At 40.2% G+C, this 15,493-nt stretch overlaps 1 protein-coding gene across 5 annotated transcripts in view; it reads left to right on the forward strand.

Annotated features, from left to right (window-relative positions):
• LOC110952567 (protein FAM126B) overlaps positions 1–15,493 on the forward strand; it is a 48,184-nt gene that overhangs the window by 14,833 nt on the left and 17,858 nt on the right. For 4 of the 5 annotated variants that reach the window (XM_051958530.1, XM_051958532.1, XM_022196163.2 and 1 more), the window contains exons 2-6: positions 1,841–1,925; positions 6,766–6,843; positions 11,159–11,260; positions 12,994–13,173; positions 15,027–15,107. In XM_051958530.1, coding sequence (XP_051814490.1) covers positions 6,793–6,843; positions 11,159–11,260; positions 12,994–13,173; positions 15,027–15,107 — 414 coding nt within the window. In that variant the 5' untranslated portion in view covers positions 1,841–1,925; positions 6,766–6,792. The remainder of the gene's footprint in view (positions 1–1,840; positions 1,926–6,765; positions 6,844–11,158; positions 11,261–12,993; positions 13,174–15,026; positions 15,108–15,493) is intronic. The other variant, XM_051958531.1, reaches the window with a different exon arrangement.

Genomic DNA, 15,493 nt, shown 5'->3' on the forward strand with positions numbered 1-15,493 from the left:
CAGGTCCATCTTTTTATAACATATCAGAGTTTCTATTTTATAAAGTGAATAAGATACAGTGAGGTTGATTACAAATGGTAGATTTTTGCTCTAAGAGACTAAGAATAAAAATGTCCTTTTCAAACCTTGTCTTACATGATTCTATCATCAAACATGCTATCTGTTTAAGTTGTAGATGTTGTTAGTGTTGTATTATTCATCTCTATTCACTCAGCCCAGAGCCACTGTTACCCTCAGCTTTGATGAGTCATACGGAATGAGTACACTTTATCTGGCAAAGGAAAATAAATGCCGTCTTTAGAGCTTTCAATAGGTAGCTATCATTCCAGACAGACAGGACTTCTGCATGGTGATTTCCTTGATCTTTGTGATGAATTGCTAATGTGAGATTCGTTGAGATAAACACAAGGCTGCATTCAAAATACTCAACAATGAGTGGATTGCTCAGTGATGTGGCACTGTCTGCTTCTCAGGGACATGCAGCAGTGCAGAGTGGGCTCTCCACAGCGTCTTTTTGTGTGCCGCTGAAGCTTTAACTTATTCTGTCAAATACAGTAAATGCTCTGGGTGTGGATCCTTAAGATGCATTTTTAGCAGCCGCGGACAACAAGTTGGCCAGCTGACTGTTGCTATGCAACAATACGGAACTTGGAAATTGACTCCTTGTGCCATGACTTAAAATAACCTCCAAAGCAAATGTTTGTTGGGAACAAAATGCATAGTTTTCACATGAAACGGTTATTTGCATTCTGCTCTTGATAAACTGTTTTCCTAATATTTCTTTGTGTCTTCAGCGGATCATTTGTCAGCTTCAAAGTTTCTGTGTTGTCAGTTGTTTTCTTTATTGTCTTGACTGGTTATTTGTCATCTGCATTGTTTGCTGCCTACAGAACTCCCCTTTTCAACAAAATAAGATGGATAAAGTCATTCTGTTAGACGTTTGTGATTGTTGTCAAAGCTTTACAGCTACAGCAAATAGTTGATGAATCAACTAGCAAAAATGCCACATATTTGAAGGGCCCAGATTCTGAAATATAATTTGCTGCTTTTCATGATCTTGAACTGTAATTAGAATTTTGGGGGGTTTTAGACTGTTTTGTTTTTTTGATAGAACAAGACATTTAATGACATGTTCTTAAGTTCTAGGATGCAGTGATGAACATTTTAGTATTCAGCCCAAGTGATGTGTAATAGACCAAACAATTCATTAATTAAGATAATAATTTGCACAATAATATATGCAAACCTGTTTTATAGTTTATTTGTAAAGCTATTGTTATTCTTAACCCAGTTTGGACAGATAACCATTTCAGGAAAAGCACTTTTTCTGCAGTATTATGTTATATAATCTTATTTAGATTGCATCATTGGCTGGCAGATTATGGCAACAGCAGTGGAATATTAACTCACACGTCCTGACAGCATAAACTGATATTTTCTTGTTAAAATGATTCTCTAGTTTTATCACTTTGATCTGATATTAATGCACACCTCTTAGAGGTCATAACCAGGTGTCAGGTTCTAAAAGACAGAATTGATTTAACAAGAGTATTTTCGTGTTCCTAAAAGGCTGCTGGCATTTCAGCTCCATCCTTCTCTGCAATGATTTTATGCACAATCATTTTAAAATTCTAGGGATTTTTCTTTCTACTGGTCAAGCTGTTTTCTGCCATGCTGAGTATCTGTATAGAGCTTTAGCTGGTCTCTAATACCACCCAAACTCATACATGCTGCTTTCAAGCAGTATGTGAATAGCTTTTCTATGCAGATGATCGGTTTTCTCCATCACTTCTGCCCTTGATGATCTGATTGATGGGTCATTTTCTCCTTGTTGTTGCAGGTGACCCTCAGCGAGTGACAGATGTGTGGCACTGTGGAGAACCATTTGCCTCTCCTAGTGGAGATTTGAGTTCTGGGACACTGAGGTGAGCATGTGAGGATCGATGACACGTCTCTACAAGTGTCTCCTATTTTGTTCCTTATCCCATGAATACATTTTTTCTGCCATTAGGCTAAAAAAAAAAAATCAATTTCCCATTTACATCATAATTTGTATTGTTTATTTTGCCTAGCGTCTGTCATCAGTTTAGTTTTTTAAACAATTATTTAATCAATATTCAACTCCTGGAAAGTTATAATCACACATTTTCATTTGCTGCTTCTTACAACAGTTTTCACCATCACTTAAAGATAAGGGGAGTAAAATATGCATCAGGGATATAGATATGAACTATTGCAAAATACTTGGATGTTTGTCCAAACATTTGGAGTATTTTTGATGTGTACTCATTGCACCAGCTGTAGCACAAGCTGTTTTAGCATATATTATTTGTTCACAGTTAAGTTATTGACGATTCTTCTTCTAAAAATCTGATGGATGATTTTACTGATCCTTGCTGTTACAGATGTTCGATCATGATGAAGCCCTGTGCTTTTTTCCCTCTTATTTTATTTTGGTAAATCGAAAAAGTAGCAGCACAAAGAAACATCACTTATCTCTTTTAGTGTTATGGTGCTACTGACATATGGAGGATAAATACAGATTTTAACATCAGATCTTCAGATCTTGAAGTCAGTCTCTTGGGTCTCCGCTCTGGCCCTAAAACTTGATACACTTTTGAGAGCAATAGAATCTCAATTGTTTCACCAAAATGAACAGTTATTATTGGTGAATGTTTGTCACAGCCCGAAAGTCTTTTGACTGCTGTTCCCATGGCAACTGATAAGCCTGCACTGCCGATGGAGAATTTCACCTCAGCGAGTCTTTGACAGTTTGACAAGCCAGAGGAAATGAATGAGTCAGCCTTTCATAAAGAGCTGAACAAGCTTCCTAAATGGAGCCTTTCAATTCACAGACTCAGATTTGAGCAGTGTACTCACACAATAAGATTCCACTGGTTCATATCATCATCATCTGCTCTGAGCAGTGAACATGATCTCTGTCTCCCTCCAGTCCCGCAGAAAAGCCGTTATCTTGCTTCTCTGAGCCTGTTTTGTAATAATTTCATGCTTATCTGAACCAGCTTGAGAGTTTTGCATTATTTTGTGATGGGTTTGGTTTTGGTCATAACCTCTAAACACGAGTTTCAAATACTAGAATGCATCTAACCTGCTGCAACATATAGTAAGCAAAGGTGAAATTTTCCTTCTAGATGTGGACTATTTACAGTCAACCTTCAGCTACTTTTAGTCGAAAGGCCAAATATGAGAAGAACAGGCCAACAAGCTGTGAACTGAACATATTTCATAAGATAAAACTCTATAGTTCTTTGGCTGATGTTAAAAAAGTAACTCTTTCAGAACATTAGTCATATGCTGTCTTTGCCAGCGTTAGTCATATTATAATAGATGAGATATGAATCAGAGAGTTAAATTATGATTTTAGCTTTTCTTCATTTTATTTGGAGCTTTAATCTTCTCTTGTCCGTGAATATCAGCATTGGCTACAGTTTTGATTATAGCATTCATTTGTGTTTTACTTTCTTTGCTACCAGCCGTCTCATGCAAGAAAAACAAAGAGGTTTACATATGTTACATTGCTTACGTTTTTATTAGACCATGTAAATCCTTCCTTAAGAGTTGGTGCAAATTTTCTAGGCTGTATTGAGTTTGGTTTAACAAGTAAGATTGAACAGCAGTTTTGTGCATCAAGACTTTGCAGTTTTACAGAGTTTTGGACTTTTAAGATGGCAGTAGTTCCTTAATCTAGCAAAGCATATTCTCAATTTTCACCACATATACCTTTTTAGTGCTGAATCCAAACAGCTTTATGCATCTAATCGGCCTAACTGTCTGAATAAGTGCCTGTTTAATCTCTAAAAATATTACAAAACATGCTCAATCTCTGTGGTCTCAGTTCTGTTAAGTTGCACATGTGAGAAAGTTAGCTCTGACCCAGATAAAGCTGGAATGAGTTTATTTACAACTCCCCTCTGTCACATGCCGAATGTTATGGGAGCACGTTTCTGTGCCAAGCAGAAGCACAAGGCAAGGCGAAAAATAAATTGGTTAGATCTGAGATTTTTTCATCAGTGCTTATAATTACAACATGAAATCACATGCAGTGATGAAACGGCTCATTGTAAAGCACTTGAGCAGAGGCTGTATTTATCTTTATTGACTGCTGCATCTGTACAATGACCAAAATAACAGTAGTAGAAATACCCAGATGTTACCTCAAGCCACATATATATTATTTTATATCAGTGTGTGATACCATGATACCATTCTGATACAGCAACATACATTTAATCTCTGGTTTAAACCCTTTTATAATGACACTTTGGACTGTCTATGGCAGCTGAACATTACCATCACATCCACAGTATTTGGTAAAAAAGACAGAGAGAAACAGAAAGAGTGTTGGCTGTAGAAGAGCATCTTACAATAAGCCAACAAGCTGATGCCTGAAATATTAAGTGGGATCTTCCCACTTTGAAGTGAGAATATACTGAGTAAGCCCTAATCCATAATCCCATCAACGTAAATCCACAACAGTCTTATGTGCAGCACAGTTTTTCTAATGACAAAGGCTGCAGTGCTGTCACAGCTTAGCATAGGTAAGTGAGGTAAGAAACCAATCTCATGTTTCTTTCAAATAGTGCTTAAAATGACGTCTCGTCCTTTGGGTGACAAAATCATTGACGAGGACACAAAAGTTTTCCCTAAATAAGGCATAGAACATGCTGAGGGTCGATGTTTTTGTAAGATTTGACTCATATTTATAGAAATTAAAGCTATGACTCAGTCAGCTCATCATTTTTGTCACTGCGGTTCCAGTCGAGGATTTTCTTCATCTGAAAAGACTCGTATCTATAATATTGTTCCAGTTGTGTGTAGGCCCTGTTATACAAGGTAACAGCAGGTTACATGACTGAAATGATTTTAAATAATCCTGAGAGTCATTTCCATTCAGCTGAATGAAACTAAAAAAAACAAAAGTGGCATATTTTAAACACTATTTCCACGTCATTTTTCACCATGTAATATTCGTCTGACTACATTTCCTTGAGCATCTGTTTGCATTAGCGTGATGGATGTTGTTGTATAGCCAAACCCCATAGCAGTGCTGTGGGAAGACTTTGGTTTTAAGCCAAATGAGCAGGAGAGCCACTAACTTAGAGGAGGCGATTTGTTGGATTTGCAGCAAAAAAATGTTTCAGTCAAAGGTGCTAATACCACTAATCTGAAACTAATAGAGGCATGAAATGGACAGAAAAAGACAATTAGATTGTTAATTGTGCAACAGTTAATTGTCAACTAAAATTTCATGCTCATAACAGCCTTATGTTAAAACACTTTCACTGCTCTGGTTGTTGTTTCCTCACAGTTTATACTGATAGCTTAATCATAGCAATGTTTGGTGGTGAAGGGTGTTGAATCATGAGAAAGAATGTTGTCAGCTGTAAGCTACAGTGTGCATCTGCCATTACATAAGTGTGTTTTTATTTCTGCCATTTTGCCAGCTTGGCACACAGGGCTCCTTACAGCATCACCTACAGTCTGTATCCAAACTGTCGCTGGAGCCTGTGACTGTTCACCACCTCTCACTCCACAAATCCTCACACGCTCACTCGCTTGCTGAGACACATGCCTCGTTCACAGCAAAACCTTTTATGGGATGACTAATGAGAATATATTTTCCAAGGGATGAGGTCTAAAGGAGAAATGGCCTGTTATTTTTGGCAATTTGCCGAAGTTAATTTTAGTCCGCTTGCAGCCTGACACCAGAGTGAAATTTCCAGTTGTGTGGCATTGTGAAGCATAGAAAAGGACACTCAGTTTAATTAAGCATGGTTTTTATTGGGCTTTGTCACTCTTTCGAGGTGCCTTGTGAAGATGCACAAGATTCTATTAGAACTCACGAGCAGCGATCACCAGAAATAGACTGGAGCTTGAATCGTCAAGTGAAAGCTCATATGAAGGCCTGTGGTGGTTCATGTCTTTACTTATCCATGGTGACAGGTAAGGTCACTGTGCTGACTGGTTATGCAACACTGTGGCCATCATCAGCGCTTTTAGAGGTGTCAGAGAACCACGCTAGTGTTTTCACATGTCGTATTCCCTTTACAGCACCTGATGTACAATTAGCACCACTGCATGTTGCACTATTTATTTATTTTTTATGAAACTGCTGCTTTCCAGGTGTTGTTTTGTATTTATTTGAAATTGCACAAGATTTTCAATTGCACAGTTAACATGTGGTTGCCTTTATCTGTTGTCAGGATGATGATGTAGTGTTGCTGTGATTATAATCTCAGGCCAGTTTATGTAATTTTCTGGAGTGGTACATTATGTGCTCATGGGCCGCTGTATTATGCAGGACTGAGAGTCACCAGTGGAAAACAATCGCATTCATGTTGACATGAAAAGCATAATGTACCCCCTCGAACTGCAGAAAACGGCTCCCTGAGAGACCCTTCGTCCTTTTGAAATCAAACTGTGTCTTGACCTGATTTTTGACTGGGGAAAAAAAAATGAATTAAAGTCACTGAATGCTCACTATGATGGAGAATAACTTGTTCAGTAGGGAAACAAGAAAACAGTACGTGTAGTAAATGGCTGCACACATGATAAAACATTGCTATTGTGCTTTATCATGCTCTTGCATTGCTCTGTACTCTATAATCACCACTGCTTTCTTCATTCGTGTCCTCCAACTGTTCTTCTTTCTCTCTTTTCCTTTTCTCTCATGATCCCCACCTTCCTTTGTCGTCACTGTATCCCCCTCCTCCCCCCTTGTTTCTCCCTTTCTTTCTCCCCCAGGCAGCCGAGGGGGGGTCTCTGGAGAAGATGCTGGGTTCAGAGCGCGGTGTTGTCGAAGAATGGCTCTCAGAATTCAAGGTAAAAGCGCGCCTCTCCTCTGTCCTCATTCATGAGTCATGACAGTGAAATGTACTCCTAGAGGCATTTATCTGGAGAAACCACACACTGTGGGTGTACCAGCTGTGATGAAGCAGAGTGTTCGGCGTACAAGTGTGTGCAAGTCACCACTTTAACATTTCAGTCCTTTGTAGAGTGTAATTAAATTTAGTGAATGCAAGCAAGAGCTGTGGACAGTTCAAGGCTATTAAGAGCCGGGGTCAGCTTCACTTTGTCAGAATGTGCTTTACTTTGATCAGCTCTTTGTGCTCCACGTAAACTGTACCTGAAGCAGTTTTTGTTCCTTCTCGCATGCAGGCACACCTTGATGTAATCAGTGAGACATCTTTTAAAGTCATCCTTTTTTAAACTTTTCGTCATGCTTTCGCTGAGGCTTATTTTTGTTTTCAGGCATGCAAATTGTGAACAGGCTTCATACACACAAGCCATTATTTGCATTACAGTAATCTCCCAGTGAGCGACGTCTGCAAGAACTGTGCAAGTCTTCCTCCATTGCCACCATATGACTCACATGCTAATGACTGATGAAATCAACTCAAATATTCAAAACACAGTCAATTTCAGCTACCTGTAACTGTACCTGATATGTGATGAAATGTATCAATAGTTGTGCTGCTGTTTGTTGTCTCATCTGCCAGGCTGTAGTGTCTGAATGTGAGCCCAAATGTGTATGCATTACACAGTGCCATTTGTCAATTCTCCTATAGATTAAAGCTCAGTTGCACTTTCACCTGTTAGTGGCAGCAGGCTAAAATTAGCATTAGCAGTTTATTGACATAAACCTTTGTTTAAGTATCCCCTCTAGTAAAAATCCAGTTTTTTACCTTGTTAACATGTCTGTATGGTGTTTTTTGTATCTTGGAACACTATCATGAGTATTTTCACCTTTAAACTGTGCTGTACTCTCAGACTTTGGGGGTTCCATCCAAGACAAACCTCAAAGCTGAAATATGCAAAAAGACTCAATTTTATTGTACTCTTTGCAATGACAATAGAGGTTGAATCTTATCTTTTTGTGTAATTCAGAGAATTTAGGAGTGGCCTGAGGTTTGTTTTTCATGTGAAACACAGTCATGTGAAAAGAATGATGACCAAATCTAATCAGACTATTGCTGCTGTAGTCAGGTGATGTTTTAGTTTTACTAGGGTGACTCCCAGTCATTTTAATTCTTGTTCATTAGTACTATTTGGGAGCTTCACTGATGCTGAAGTGCAACTAAATCTTACAAAGTTTCTTTAAACACAAGAAAGTTCTTCACTCTGGCTGATGCAGTCCTAAACTCCATCGGCAACCAGATGTTCATCATCAGCTTTTCTTTGTTGCTTTATCTTTACGCACTGGGTCTGTGTTTGACTGGCTGGTCTGTATCCCACAAGCATAAGATTCCCTTGTTAATCTATTGCTCATAAAGTGGATGTAAATGTGATATTTAGTGACTTACTCTTTAGGCGTCCAGCTAGATTTTCTTGTTGATGTCACTTGTACTTCATGTCTGTGAAGTCTGTAACTTTACCAATCATAAATCATCTCCAAACGTGTCTTTAGCATGCTAGTAGAACACGTAAGTGTGAATTGAAGGCTAATTAAGGAGAAGGAATTATTGTGTGGTGCATTAAGGGGGGTGAAGGAAGAGGGCACAAAATTATGATAAAAATGCAATAGGATGAATAAATTGGATTGACTCATGGAGAGAGTGGTGCAGACTGGGCACATTGTGTTCTGTCCTTAAAATGGCCACGCTGCCCTGCTGAGAGGCTATCTCTGCCTTCTGTCATCTGCAGACGACACACAATCTTGACCATTTCAAATGAATCACCCCAGGATATTCTGAGCATGTCTTACATCATCACTCTGTTGTGTTCAATGCCTTCAAAGAGTTTTGTTATCAAAAGGTTATCTTTTTATGAAAGCATCCATTTAACTTTCACTTAATATGCTCCTTCGACTCTCCCACTCTGTAATTTAGACACATTTTCCAAAATGTTTTTTGGTGCTGCCTAAGAGAATCAGAGTTATTCATCAAGCTACATTTTTACAGTAGAAAAATCTAAATTTTGAAGAATAAAATGAATGACGAGCACGTCTTAGGTTTCTGGTTTAGTTTCAGAGTCCTGGTGTTGTGCATACAGGTTCACTGTTATGACTTACTGCAGCACTTTAACAGAGTGTCTGCAGTAAAACAGGTAATGGCTCTGCGTGTGACGTGCAGGAACGCTGGCCAAAACAAATTGGTGCCTCAGCCACACCTTTTCCCCTGCTTTCATGTTTCATTTACAAGCAAAAAAAATTGTGTACATAAGACTCAACAAAAAATAATCTACCCACGGTTCATCTAAAGTTGTCTTCACTTGACATGTCTCCGTTGCACCACTTGTGTGCTTTCTGCTCAGTGTGCGCCTGAAAAGCTCAGCAAAGTTCAAATAAAATGAGTGCAAATAAATTAGGTAAATTATGTTAATAATATAGTTTTTTCTTTGTAATTCTATGTTTTTGAAGCACTTGTTTAAGGCTCTCGACTGCACTTTCTCATAGGCCTGGGCAATAAAGCAATAGTCTATTGCAGTGGTTCCCAACCTGGGGTCCACGTCCCCTAGGGAGGGCACCGGAGATCAGAGGGGGTATGCAAAGCTTTGTCTGCGCTGAGGCTGTTACAAAAATTCGATTTTCACATTCTGGATAAAATCAGAGTAACAGACTTACTGTGTAATCACAAGTCTACCTATAAAATTTTTTTAAAGCACATTTATTTAGTCTTTCCTCAAAAATCCTTTGCTACTTCGATGGCTACGCCTCCTTGACCTCTCAACCTCTGTCTGCTTTCTTCAGGTTGGCCTGCTAGCTCATACAGATTCATCATTTTTGCGTACAGTTAGAAAATTAGTGATGGAAACGATGTCTGAAAAACAAATTGCTGCAGATTCATCAGTACCTAAAAAAACTCTGACTATACCTCGAGGGCTACCTTTAATTTGGTTTTATTGAAGGACAAGAGAGAATTTGACCAGAATGTGTTATTTGTGGTAAAATGCTAGTAAATGACAGCATGAAGCCAAGCAAATTATGGAGACGTCAGGAAACAAAACACAGTTCGGAAAAGTTGGAAAGATATTCACAGATTTGGACTTCTGAAGGTAAATGGGCTTGCTCTTATATAGCGCTTTTCTACTCATCAGAGTACTCAAAGCGCTTTTACAACCATTGCTCCCATTCACCCAGACACACACATTCACACACTAATGTGCAGGTTGCTAATCAACCTGCAACATCAGTCAGTATACATTCATACACCAGTGGAACAGTCACTGGTAGGCAATTCGGGGTTCAGAATCTTGCCCAAGGAAACTTCGGCATGCAGCACATGACTAGGCGAGAGCGGGAATCGAACCGCCGACCCTTCGATCATTTGACGACCCGCTCTACCACCTGAACCACAGCTTATATAAGGTGCAGCTTATAGAGGGGCTTCAAGCCAAATAGATTGGGATACTCGTCTGTTGTATCAGTGATGGACACTTCATCCATATAATGATAAAATAGTTTGATCGACTGTTATATAGTTTCATGTAAATGCATAAGATGCCATGGAGAGCAGAACAAAGAATGCTCACTTTCTGGCCTATAAACAGCCAGCCATTCCTTGATCACCCCTTCACCTTACATTGTGAACTGGCGGAAGAACAGGAGCTTCTAGCAGCAGAAGTTCAGAAATACAAGCATTTATAGGATTTATCACACAGAGATCACCGTGACAACCGGGTTATGGGCAATTCATGGCGTAAGATTAAAGCTAACTGCTGAAATGCAACTATTTGGTAAAATTATATGTTGTAGGTAGTGTAAACAATGGCAAACTTTTTCTACTCTAGTACTAGAGTAGACTAAGTAGACATGTGTTTATGGTACACTGTCTCCCGCAGTTTGGGAGTATAAAGTCGCACACGTTCTCTCGAGCAGATTTCCAAGCTTCTCATTTCTACACATCACATTCGTGTGGAAAGCATAAACCAGCCTTTGGTCTGTTTAGCATGGGGAGGTTCAACAATTTCAACGGGAGGAGCTCACATGAAGAGACACACTGGGGTGACAGCACACACAGAGGGGCTGTGGCATTATGCTCTGCCAATGACACCATTACTCCAGCATATCTTAACATTACAGATAATGTTTGTTTTTTTGCTGCTATAACATTGCTATATTTATGCCAAGACAGTGTTGTGTAGAAATATACAAACTGTGTGCCGCTGCTCAACAATCCTCCGTTTCTCCTTTCTGAAGTCCTTACCAGAAACCCACATCCCCAGCTACGCCGGCAGCCTTCATCTGAAGAAGTCCCTGGTGCCGGCACTCTACAGAGTCATCCAGGACCCCAACAACGAGGTGATACACAGAGGTCACGCACACACTGACAGTCCCAAGCAGAGACGTGCTTTTAGCTCAAGGAACTGCGTTGCGTGTGACTCACATGATGATGATGTCTCATTTGGCATCGAGCAGGAAAGTGACACACAGCTGTGTCTGCAGGGTGCACAATCATACTACAACACAGGCGTGCTCTGTTGTCCTGTGAGAGTTTGATGGACCGGCACAGTGGCGGTGTCAGCCACACTACCTGTGAGATGGTACATAGTGTTCCCTCTACACACACATACACAAATTAGACCATCTGCTGCCTGCACTGGAAAAGCTGCGTGTTCAGTCACACTGCAACAAGCAAGCATCTTGGAGTTTATTTATTCACACAGATGTTTCCAACCCTTGTGTAGCTAAACTTGTTTTTTGTTCTTTTTTTGGCTTTAAAAGACCTGATGACATTTTTTTAGCGAAGGTCTGAGGCAGGACTTTTATTTGACTCTAATTATACAGTCGGTGCCCTCCAGCCCCGTCTCCCTCTGTTTTCCCCTCTATTTCACGGTCAAATTTGGGTGTCAAGCAACCAGGGATCTAAATTCCATTAGTGCTGTCAGTCTGGCTGCACAATCCCATCAATGTTGAGACAAGTGTGTGTGTGATAGAGAAAGAGGAGGACAGATTGTAAAGTGTGCTTGACTGTTACATGTTTGGGTGTTTTGTTTTGTTTTTTTGCTGATGACATGGTGGGCAAGTGCCTTTCGGAGTTCATTAATGAGCTCTTGCTTATTTCCTGGTCAGCCACGTTACAGCACACACAGGCACACTTACAGAGCAGCGCCGCGTAGGCACTCAACTTCACTGACCCCTCCATGGTATAAACACATTGGCTCAGCTGGCTCCCCTGAGACTACATCTGTCCATTGTAGTGAATTATTCTCCACCCCTCTGCTCCCACACACCTCCCGCTATTGACTAGCAGCAACACTTTCCCTCCATCTGTCCATCCTGTCTTACTACAATAGAAATGCCACTTATTCCAGTTTAAACTTTTAGCTGGCTCAATGTATTTCTGATGGCTATTGGAAAAAGGCGGTGTCAAACCTCAGCATGAGAGGAAATGGGTTTTATCAAGTCCCGGCTTAAAATTGTGATATTTCATCAAAATCTAAAAATTCCCCCAAAATGAACCATTTGCTTGAGTGAAAGTCTGTAGTAAACAACAACTTCTGTGTTCCTCAGCACAACTGAGAAGCCATGACTGACTCAGCTGTGACTTAGCAAAAATGTTGTGTCTATTCGGCTAAAATGTAGACTTTGTTTGGACAGAATACATAAGACACAGGTATGGAAGTAAATAAAAATGTAGTGTAATGGTAAAATATCTCTAGTTGGTAGCTCCTAATTCCAGGTTTTGTAAAATACATAAATAAACTTATATAAAAATGCCCACAACAGAGGGGTTCTTTTAAAACTGGCCAGATTGCTACACTAAAGAGGATATTTTTTATAGTAAACCCACAAGGGGATAGCAGCTTTTTCAGAAGATTTTTACAGATGAAAATTTGTATAGATGGTCATTATTTGGTGGATTGTTCATGGTTTGTTAATGACTCAAATTCAGCCCATTAGTGCGATACCATGATTGAATTAAGCACTTGTTAATGACTTCATTAGAAGATTGTAACAGCCATGGTGTAAATTCCAGTAAGGTGTCAGACCTGTTGCTAATTTGCTTGCACTTATTTCCACCTGCAATCCAGCTGCTGGAGCCTGTGTGCCACCAGCTGTTCGAGCTGTACCGGAGCTCCGAGGACCGCTTGCGACGCTTCACGCTGCAGTTCCTGCCTGAGCTGGTGTGGGTCTATCTGCGCATCACTGCCAGCAGAGATCGCCAGAGCAACGGCTGCATCGAGGCCCTCCTCCTCGGCATCTATAACCTGGTAGGTGTTAGCCTTTCTGGGTCTTCGTGAAGGTGGTGAAAGGGCCAAAGATGTGACCTTTTAGGAGATATAGGTTCGAGCTTGTGAATTGTAAGGATGCTAGCTGTAAGATATGTTACTGTGCAACAAGTGTAGTACAAAGTATAACCAGGAAAAACTAAAATTGGTGTTTGATGTGGCCACAGTTAGCTTGCCAAACACGAGTACACATTTTTTCAGGATACTTGACAGGTAGGTTTGTATTAGTCTTCTGTTTGTTTAGGCTGCCTTAGTTTTAGGACCCTAGATTTACGATTGCAGTGGAGCGCTCAGTTGTGGAGAACACTAACTGAGAATTGTCGCCATAAAGTGTCCCTTCAGATTGAGGAACTCTGTTCTGTAACTGACCCTGATGGGGAATCATAGCATTGTATTTACTATGATCTTAAATGAGCAGCAGTGAAGCTCACAGTGTCTTGATTTTGAACTTAACCCCTAAAACTCATTATCTGACAATTGGATAACCAGGACCTTTTACTGATTGCTGTCAGTCAACAAAGAACTTCTTTTTTGTTCTCAATTCTATTCCCAGCTCATCCCGTATCTACCATTTAGTGGCATCTTTTAAACACATCTGATCACGTTTTTACAATCATGAAGATAGATTTGAATGGATTTTTGCAGTTGCTTACGTGTAAAAGGTCAAAATTGTTGACGTAAATCACATGATTTTTTTGGGCCTAATATAAGAAGAGCCTTGGTGAGGTTAGGATCTGTTGACATCAAAGACGACCTACAAGGAAAACCCCGGTTAATGGATAGAACTGAGACAGATTGCATCACCAGAAAACACCCTTGGGGAAATGGGCTAAAAGCTAAAGATATCAATAGAAAGATCTCCATGTCAGCCAGCGCAGCTAAGGGTATATCCATGCATAATTTATTCCTCTGTGTCTGTACCACTCAACACACGTGCACGCGCACACACACACACACACACATGTGTACTGTACGTGCCCACAGACTTCTTTCCATTGATGGCTGAATCTTGATAAACAGCTTCGGCCTCAGCAGTCCCATCACATATTCAGAGATGTACTGTGAGCCAGTGAAGGACAAAACAAGGCCTGAACCAACCCAACGGCGCCCTCAGAGAAAAGTGGAGATAAAAGAGATGAAGCCTGTTTGGTGCCACTTTCCAGAATCTGGATTATGGATGCCTGAATTGATAGATGAATAACATGAGGGGAGCCAATAAAGCCAGAAAAAAAAAAACTGTGATCGCTTTGTCCAACCCATGCAGAAAAGAGAACACCCAGACAGTTTCTCAATCATTGCCCGCCATACTCACGTGTTGTAGAAAAATGTTTTGTTAACTCCTACACACCACTTGAATCCTTTTCAGCGGCACATAACTGGTTTACTCCGCTGTATATCTGTGAATGTATTTTATCGTTTCGATTGCGGTTTTGACCGGAGGAGATAATCAGGCGTCACTTTTAGAAATGGAATCATTTTCAGGCACGCATTAGTCTTTCTGTTATATATCGCAGGGTGAAATTGGAATTGAGTGGTGAGAGTGCTGGCAGTGACATTTAATCTGTCACACTCAATAACGTACCGACAGAATGGTCATACAGCAGCTCGACAATGCGAGGGACACGATGTTTACCACTACAGAGTTACTAACCATATGCTGCACCCAGTCCACTGGAAAGACATGAACTGGGTGAAGGGAGACACCTTCATTCAAATCAGCAATTTACTAACTATAAATATAAATAGGAATACCAGACTGTTAATAAATGCCATTCTTTATTCCCTCAATGACAGAGCTTTTCTGTCTTTTCCTTTTATTGCTTCGGTTTTTGCAGGAAATTGTGGACAAAGATGGCAACAGCAAGCTCCTCTCCTTCACAATCCCATCGCTATCCAAACCATCGATATATCACGAGGTAGGGGTCTTCTTTTTCTTTTTCACAACTAGATTCTTTCACTCTTTCTCTCCTTCTTATCTCTCCCCACTCTCACTTTCTCTTCTTTCGCTGTGTCTCCTCTCTGCGGCTGTTGGACCGGCCGAGAGGCTTATTTAAGTGGCTGTTTGGAAGATGGCACCTCCTCAGTGTCTTGACACCACTGGAGGTCTATTTCCATTAACGTCACCTCCAGGGCTTCGTTATCTGTGTGCCAGAACAACATTTTTTAACAAATTTAATTTAAAAAAACACTTGACAATGCATGCACATGCTGATTTCTTCAAATTTCAAAATGAGAGCGCTTGTATTTTCACTTCATTCCACTCTTTCATGCTGTTTTAGTTCCTGTTTTTTGTCGTACCGAG

This window comes from Acanthochromis polyacanthus, chromosome 14 (assembly GCF_021347895.1).
Source record: "Acanthochromis polyacanthus isolate Apoly-LR-REF ecotype Palm Island chromosome 14, KAUST_Apoly_ChrSc, whole genome shotgun sequence".
Classification (NCBI taxonomy): Eukaryota; Metazoa; Chordata; class Actinopteri; family Pomacentridae; genus Acanthochromis; species Acanthochromis polyacanthus.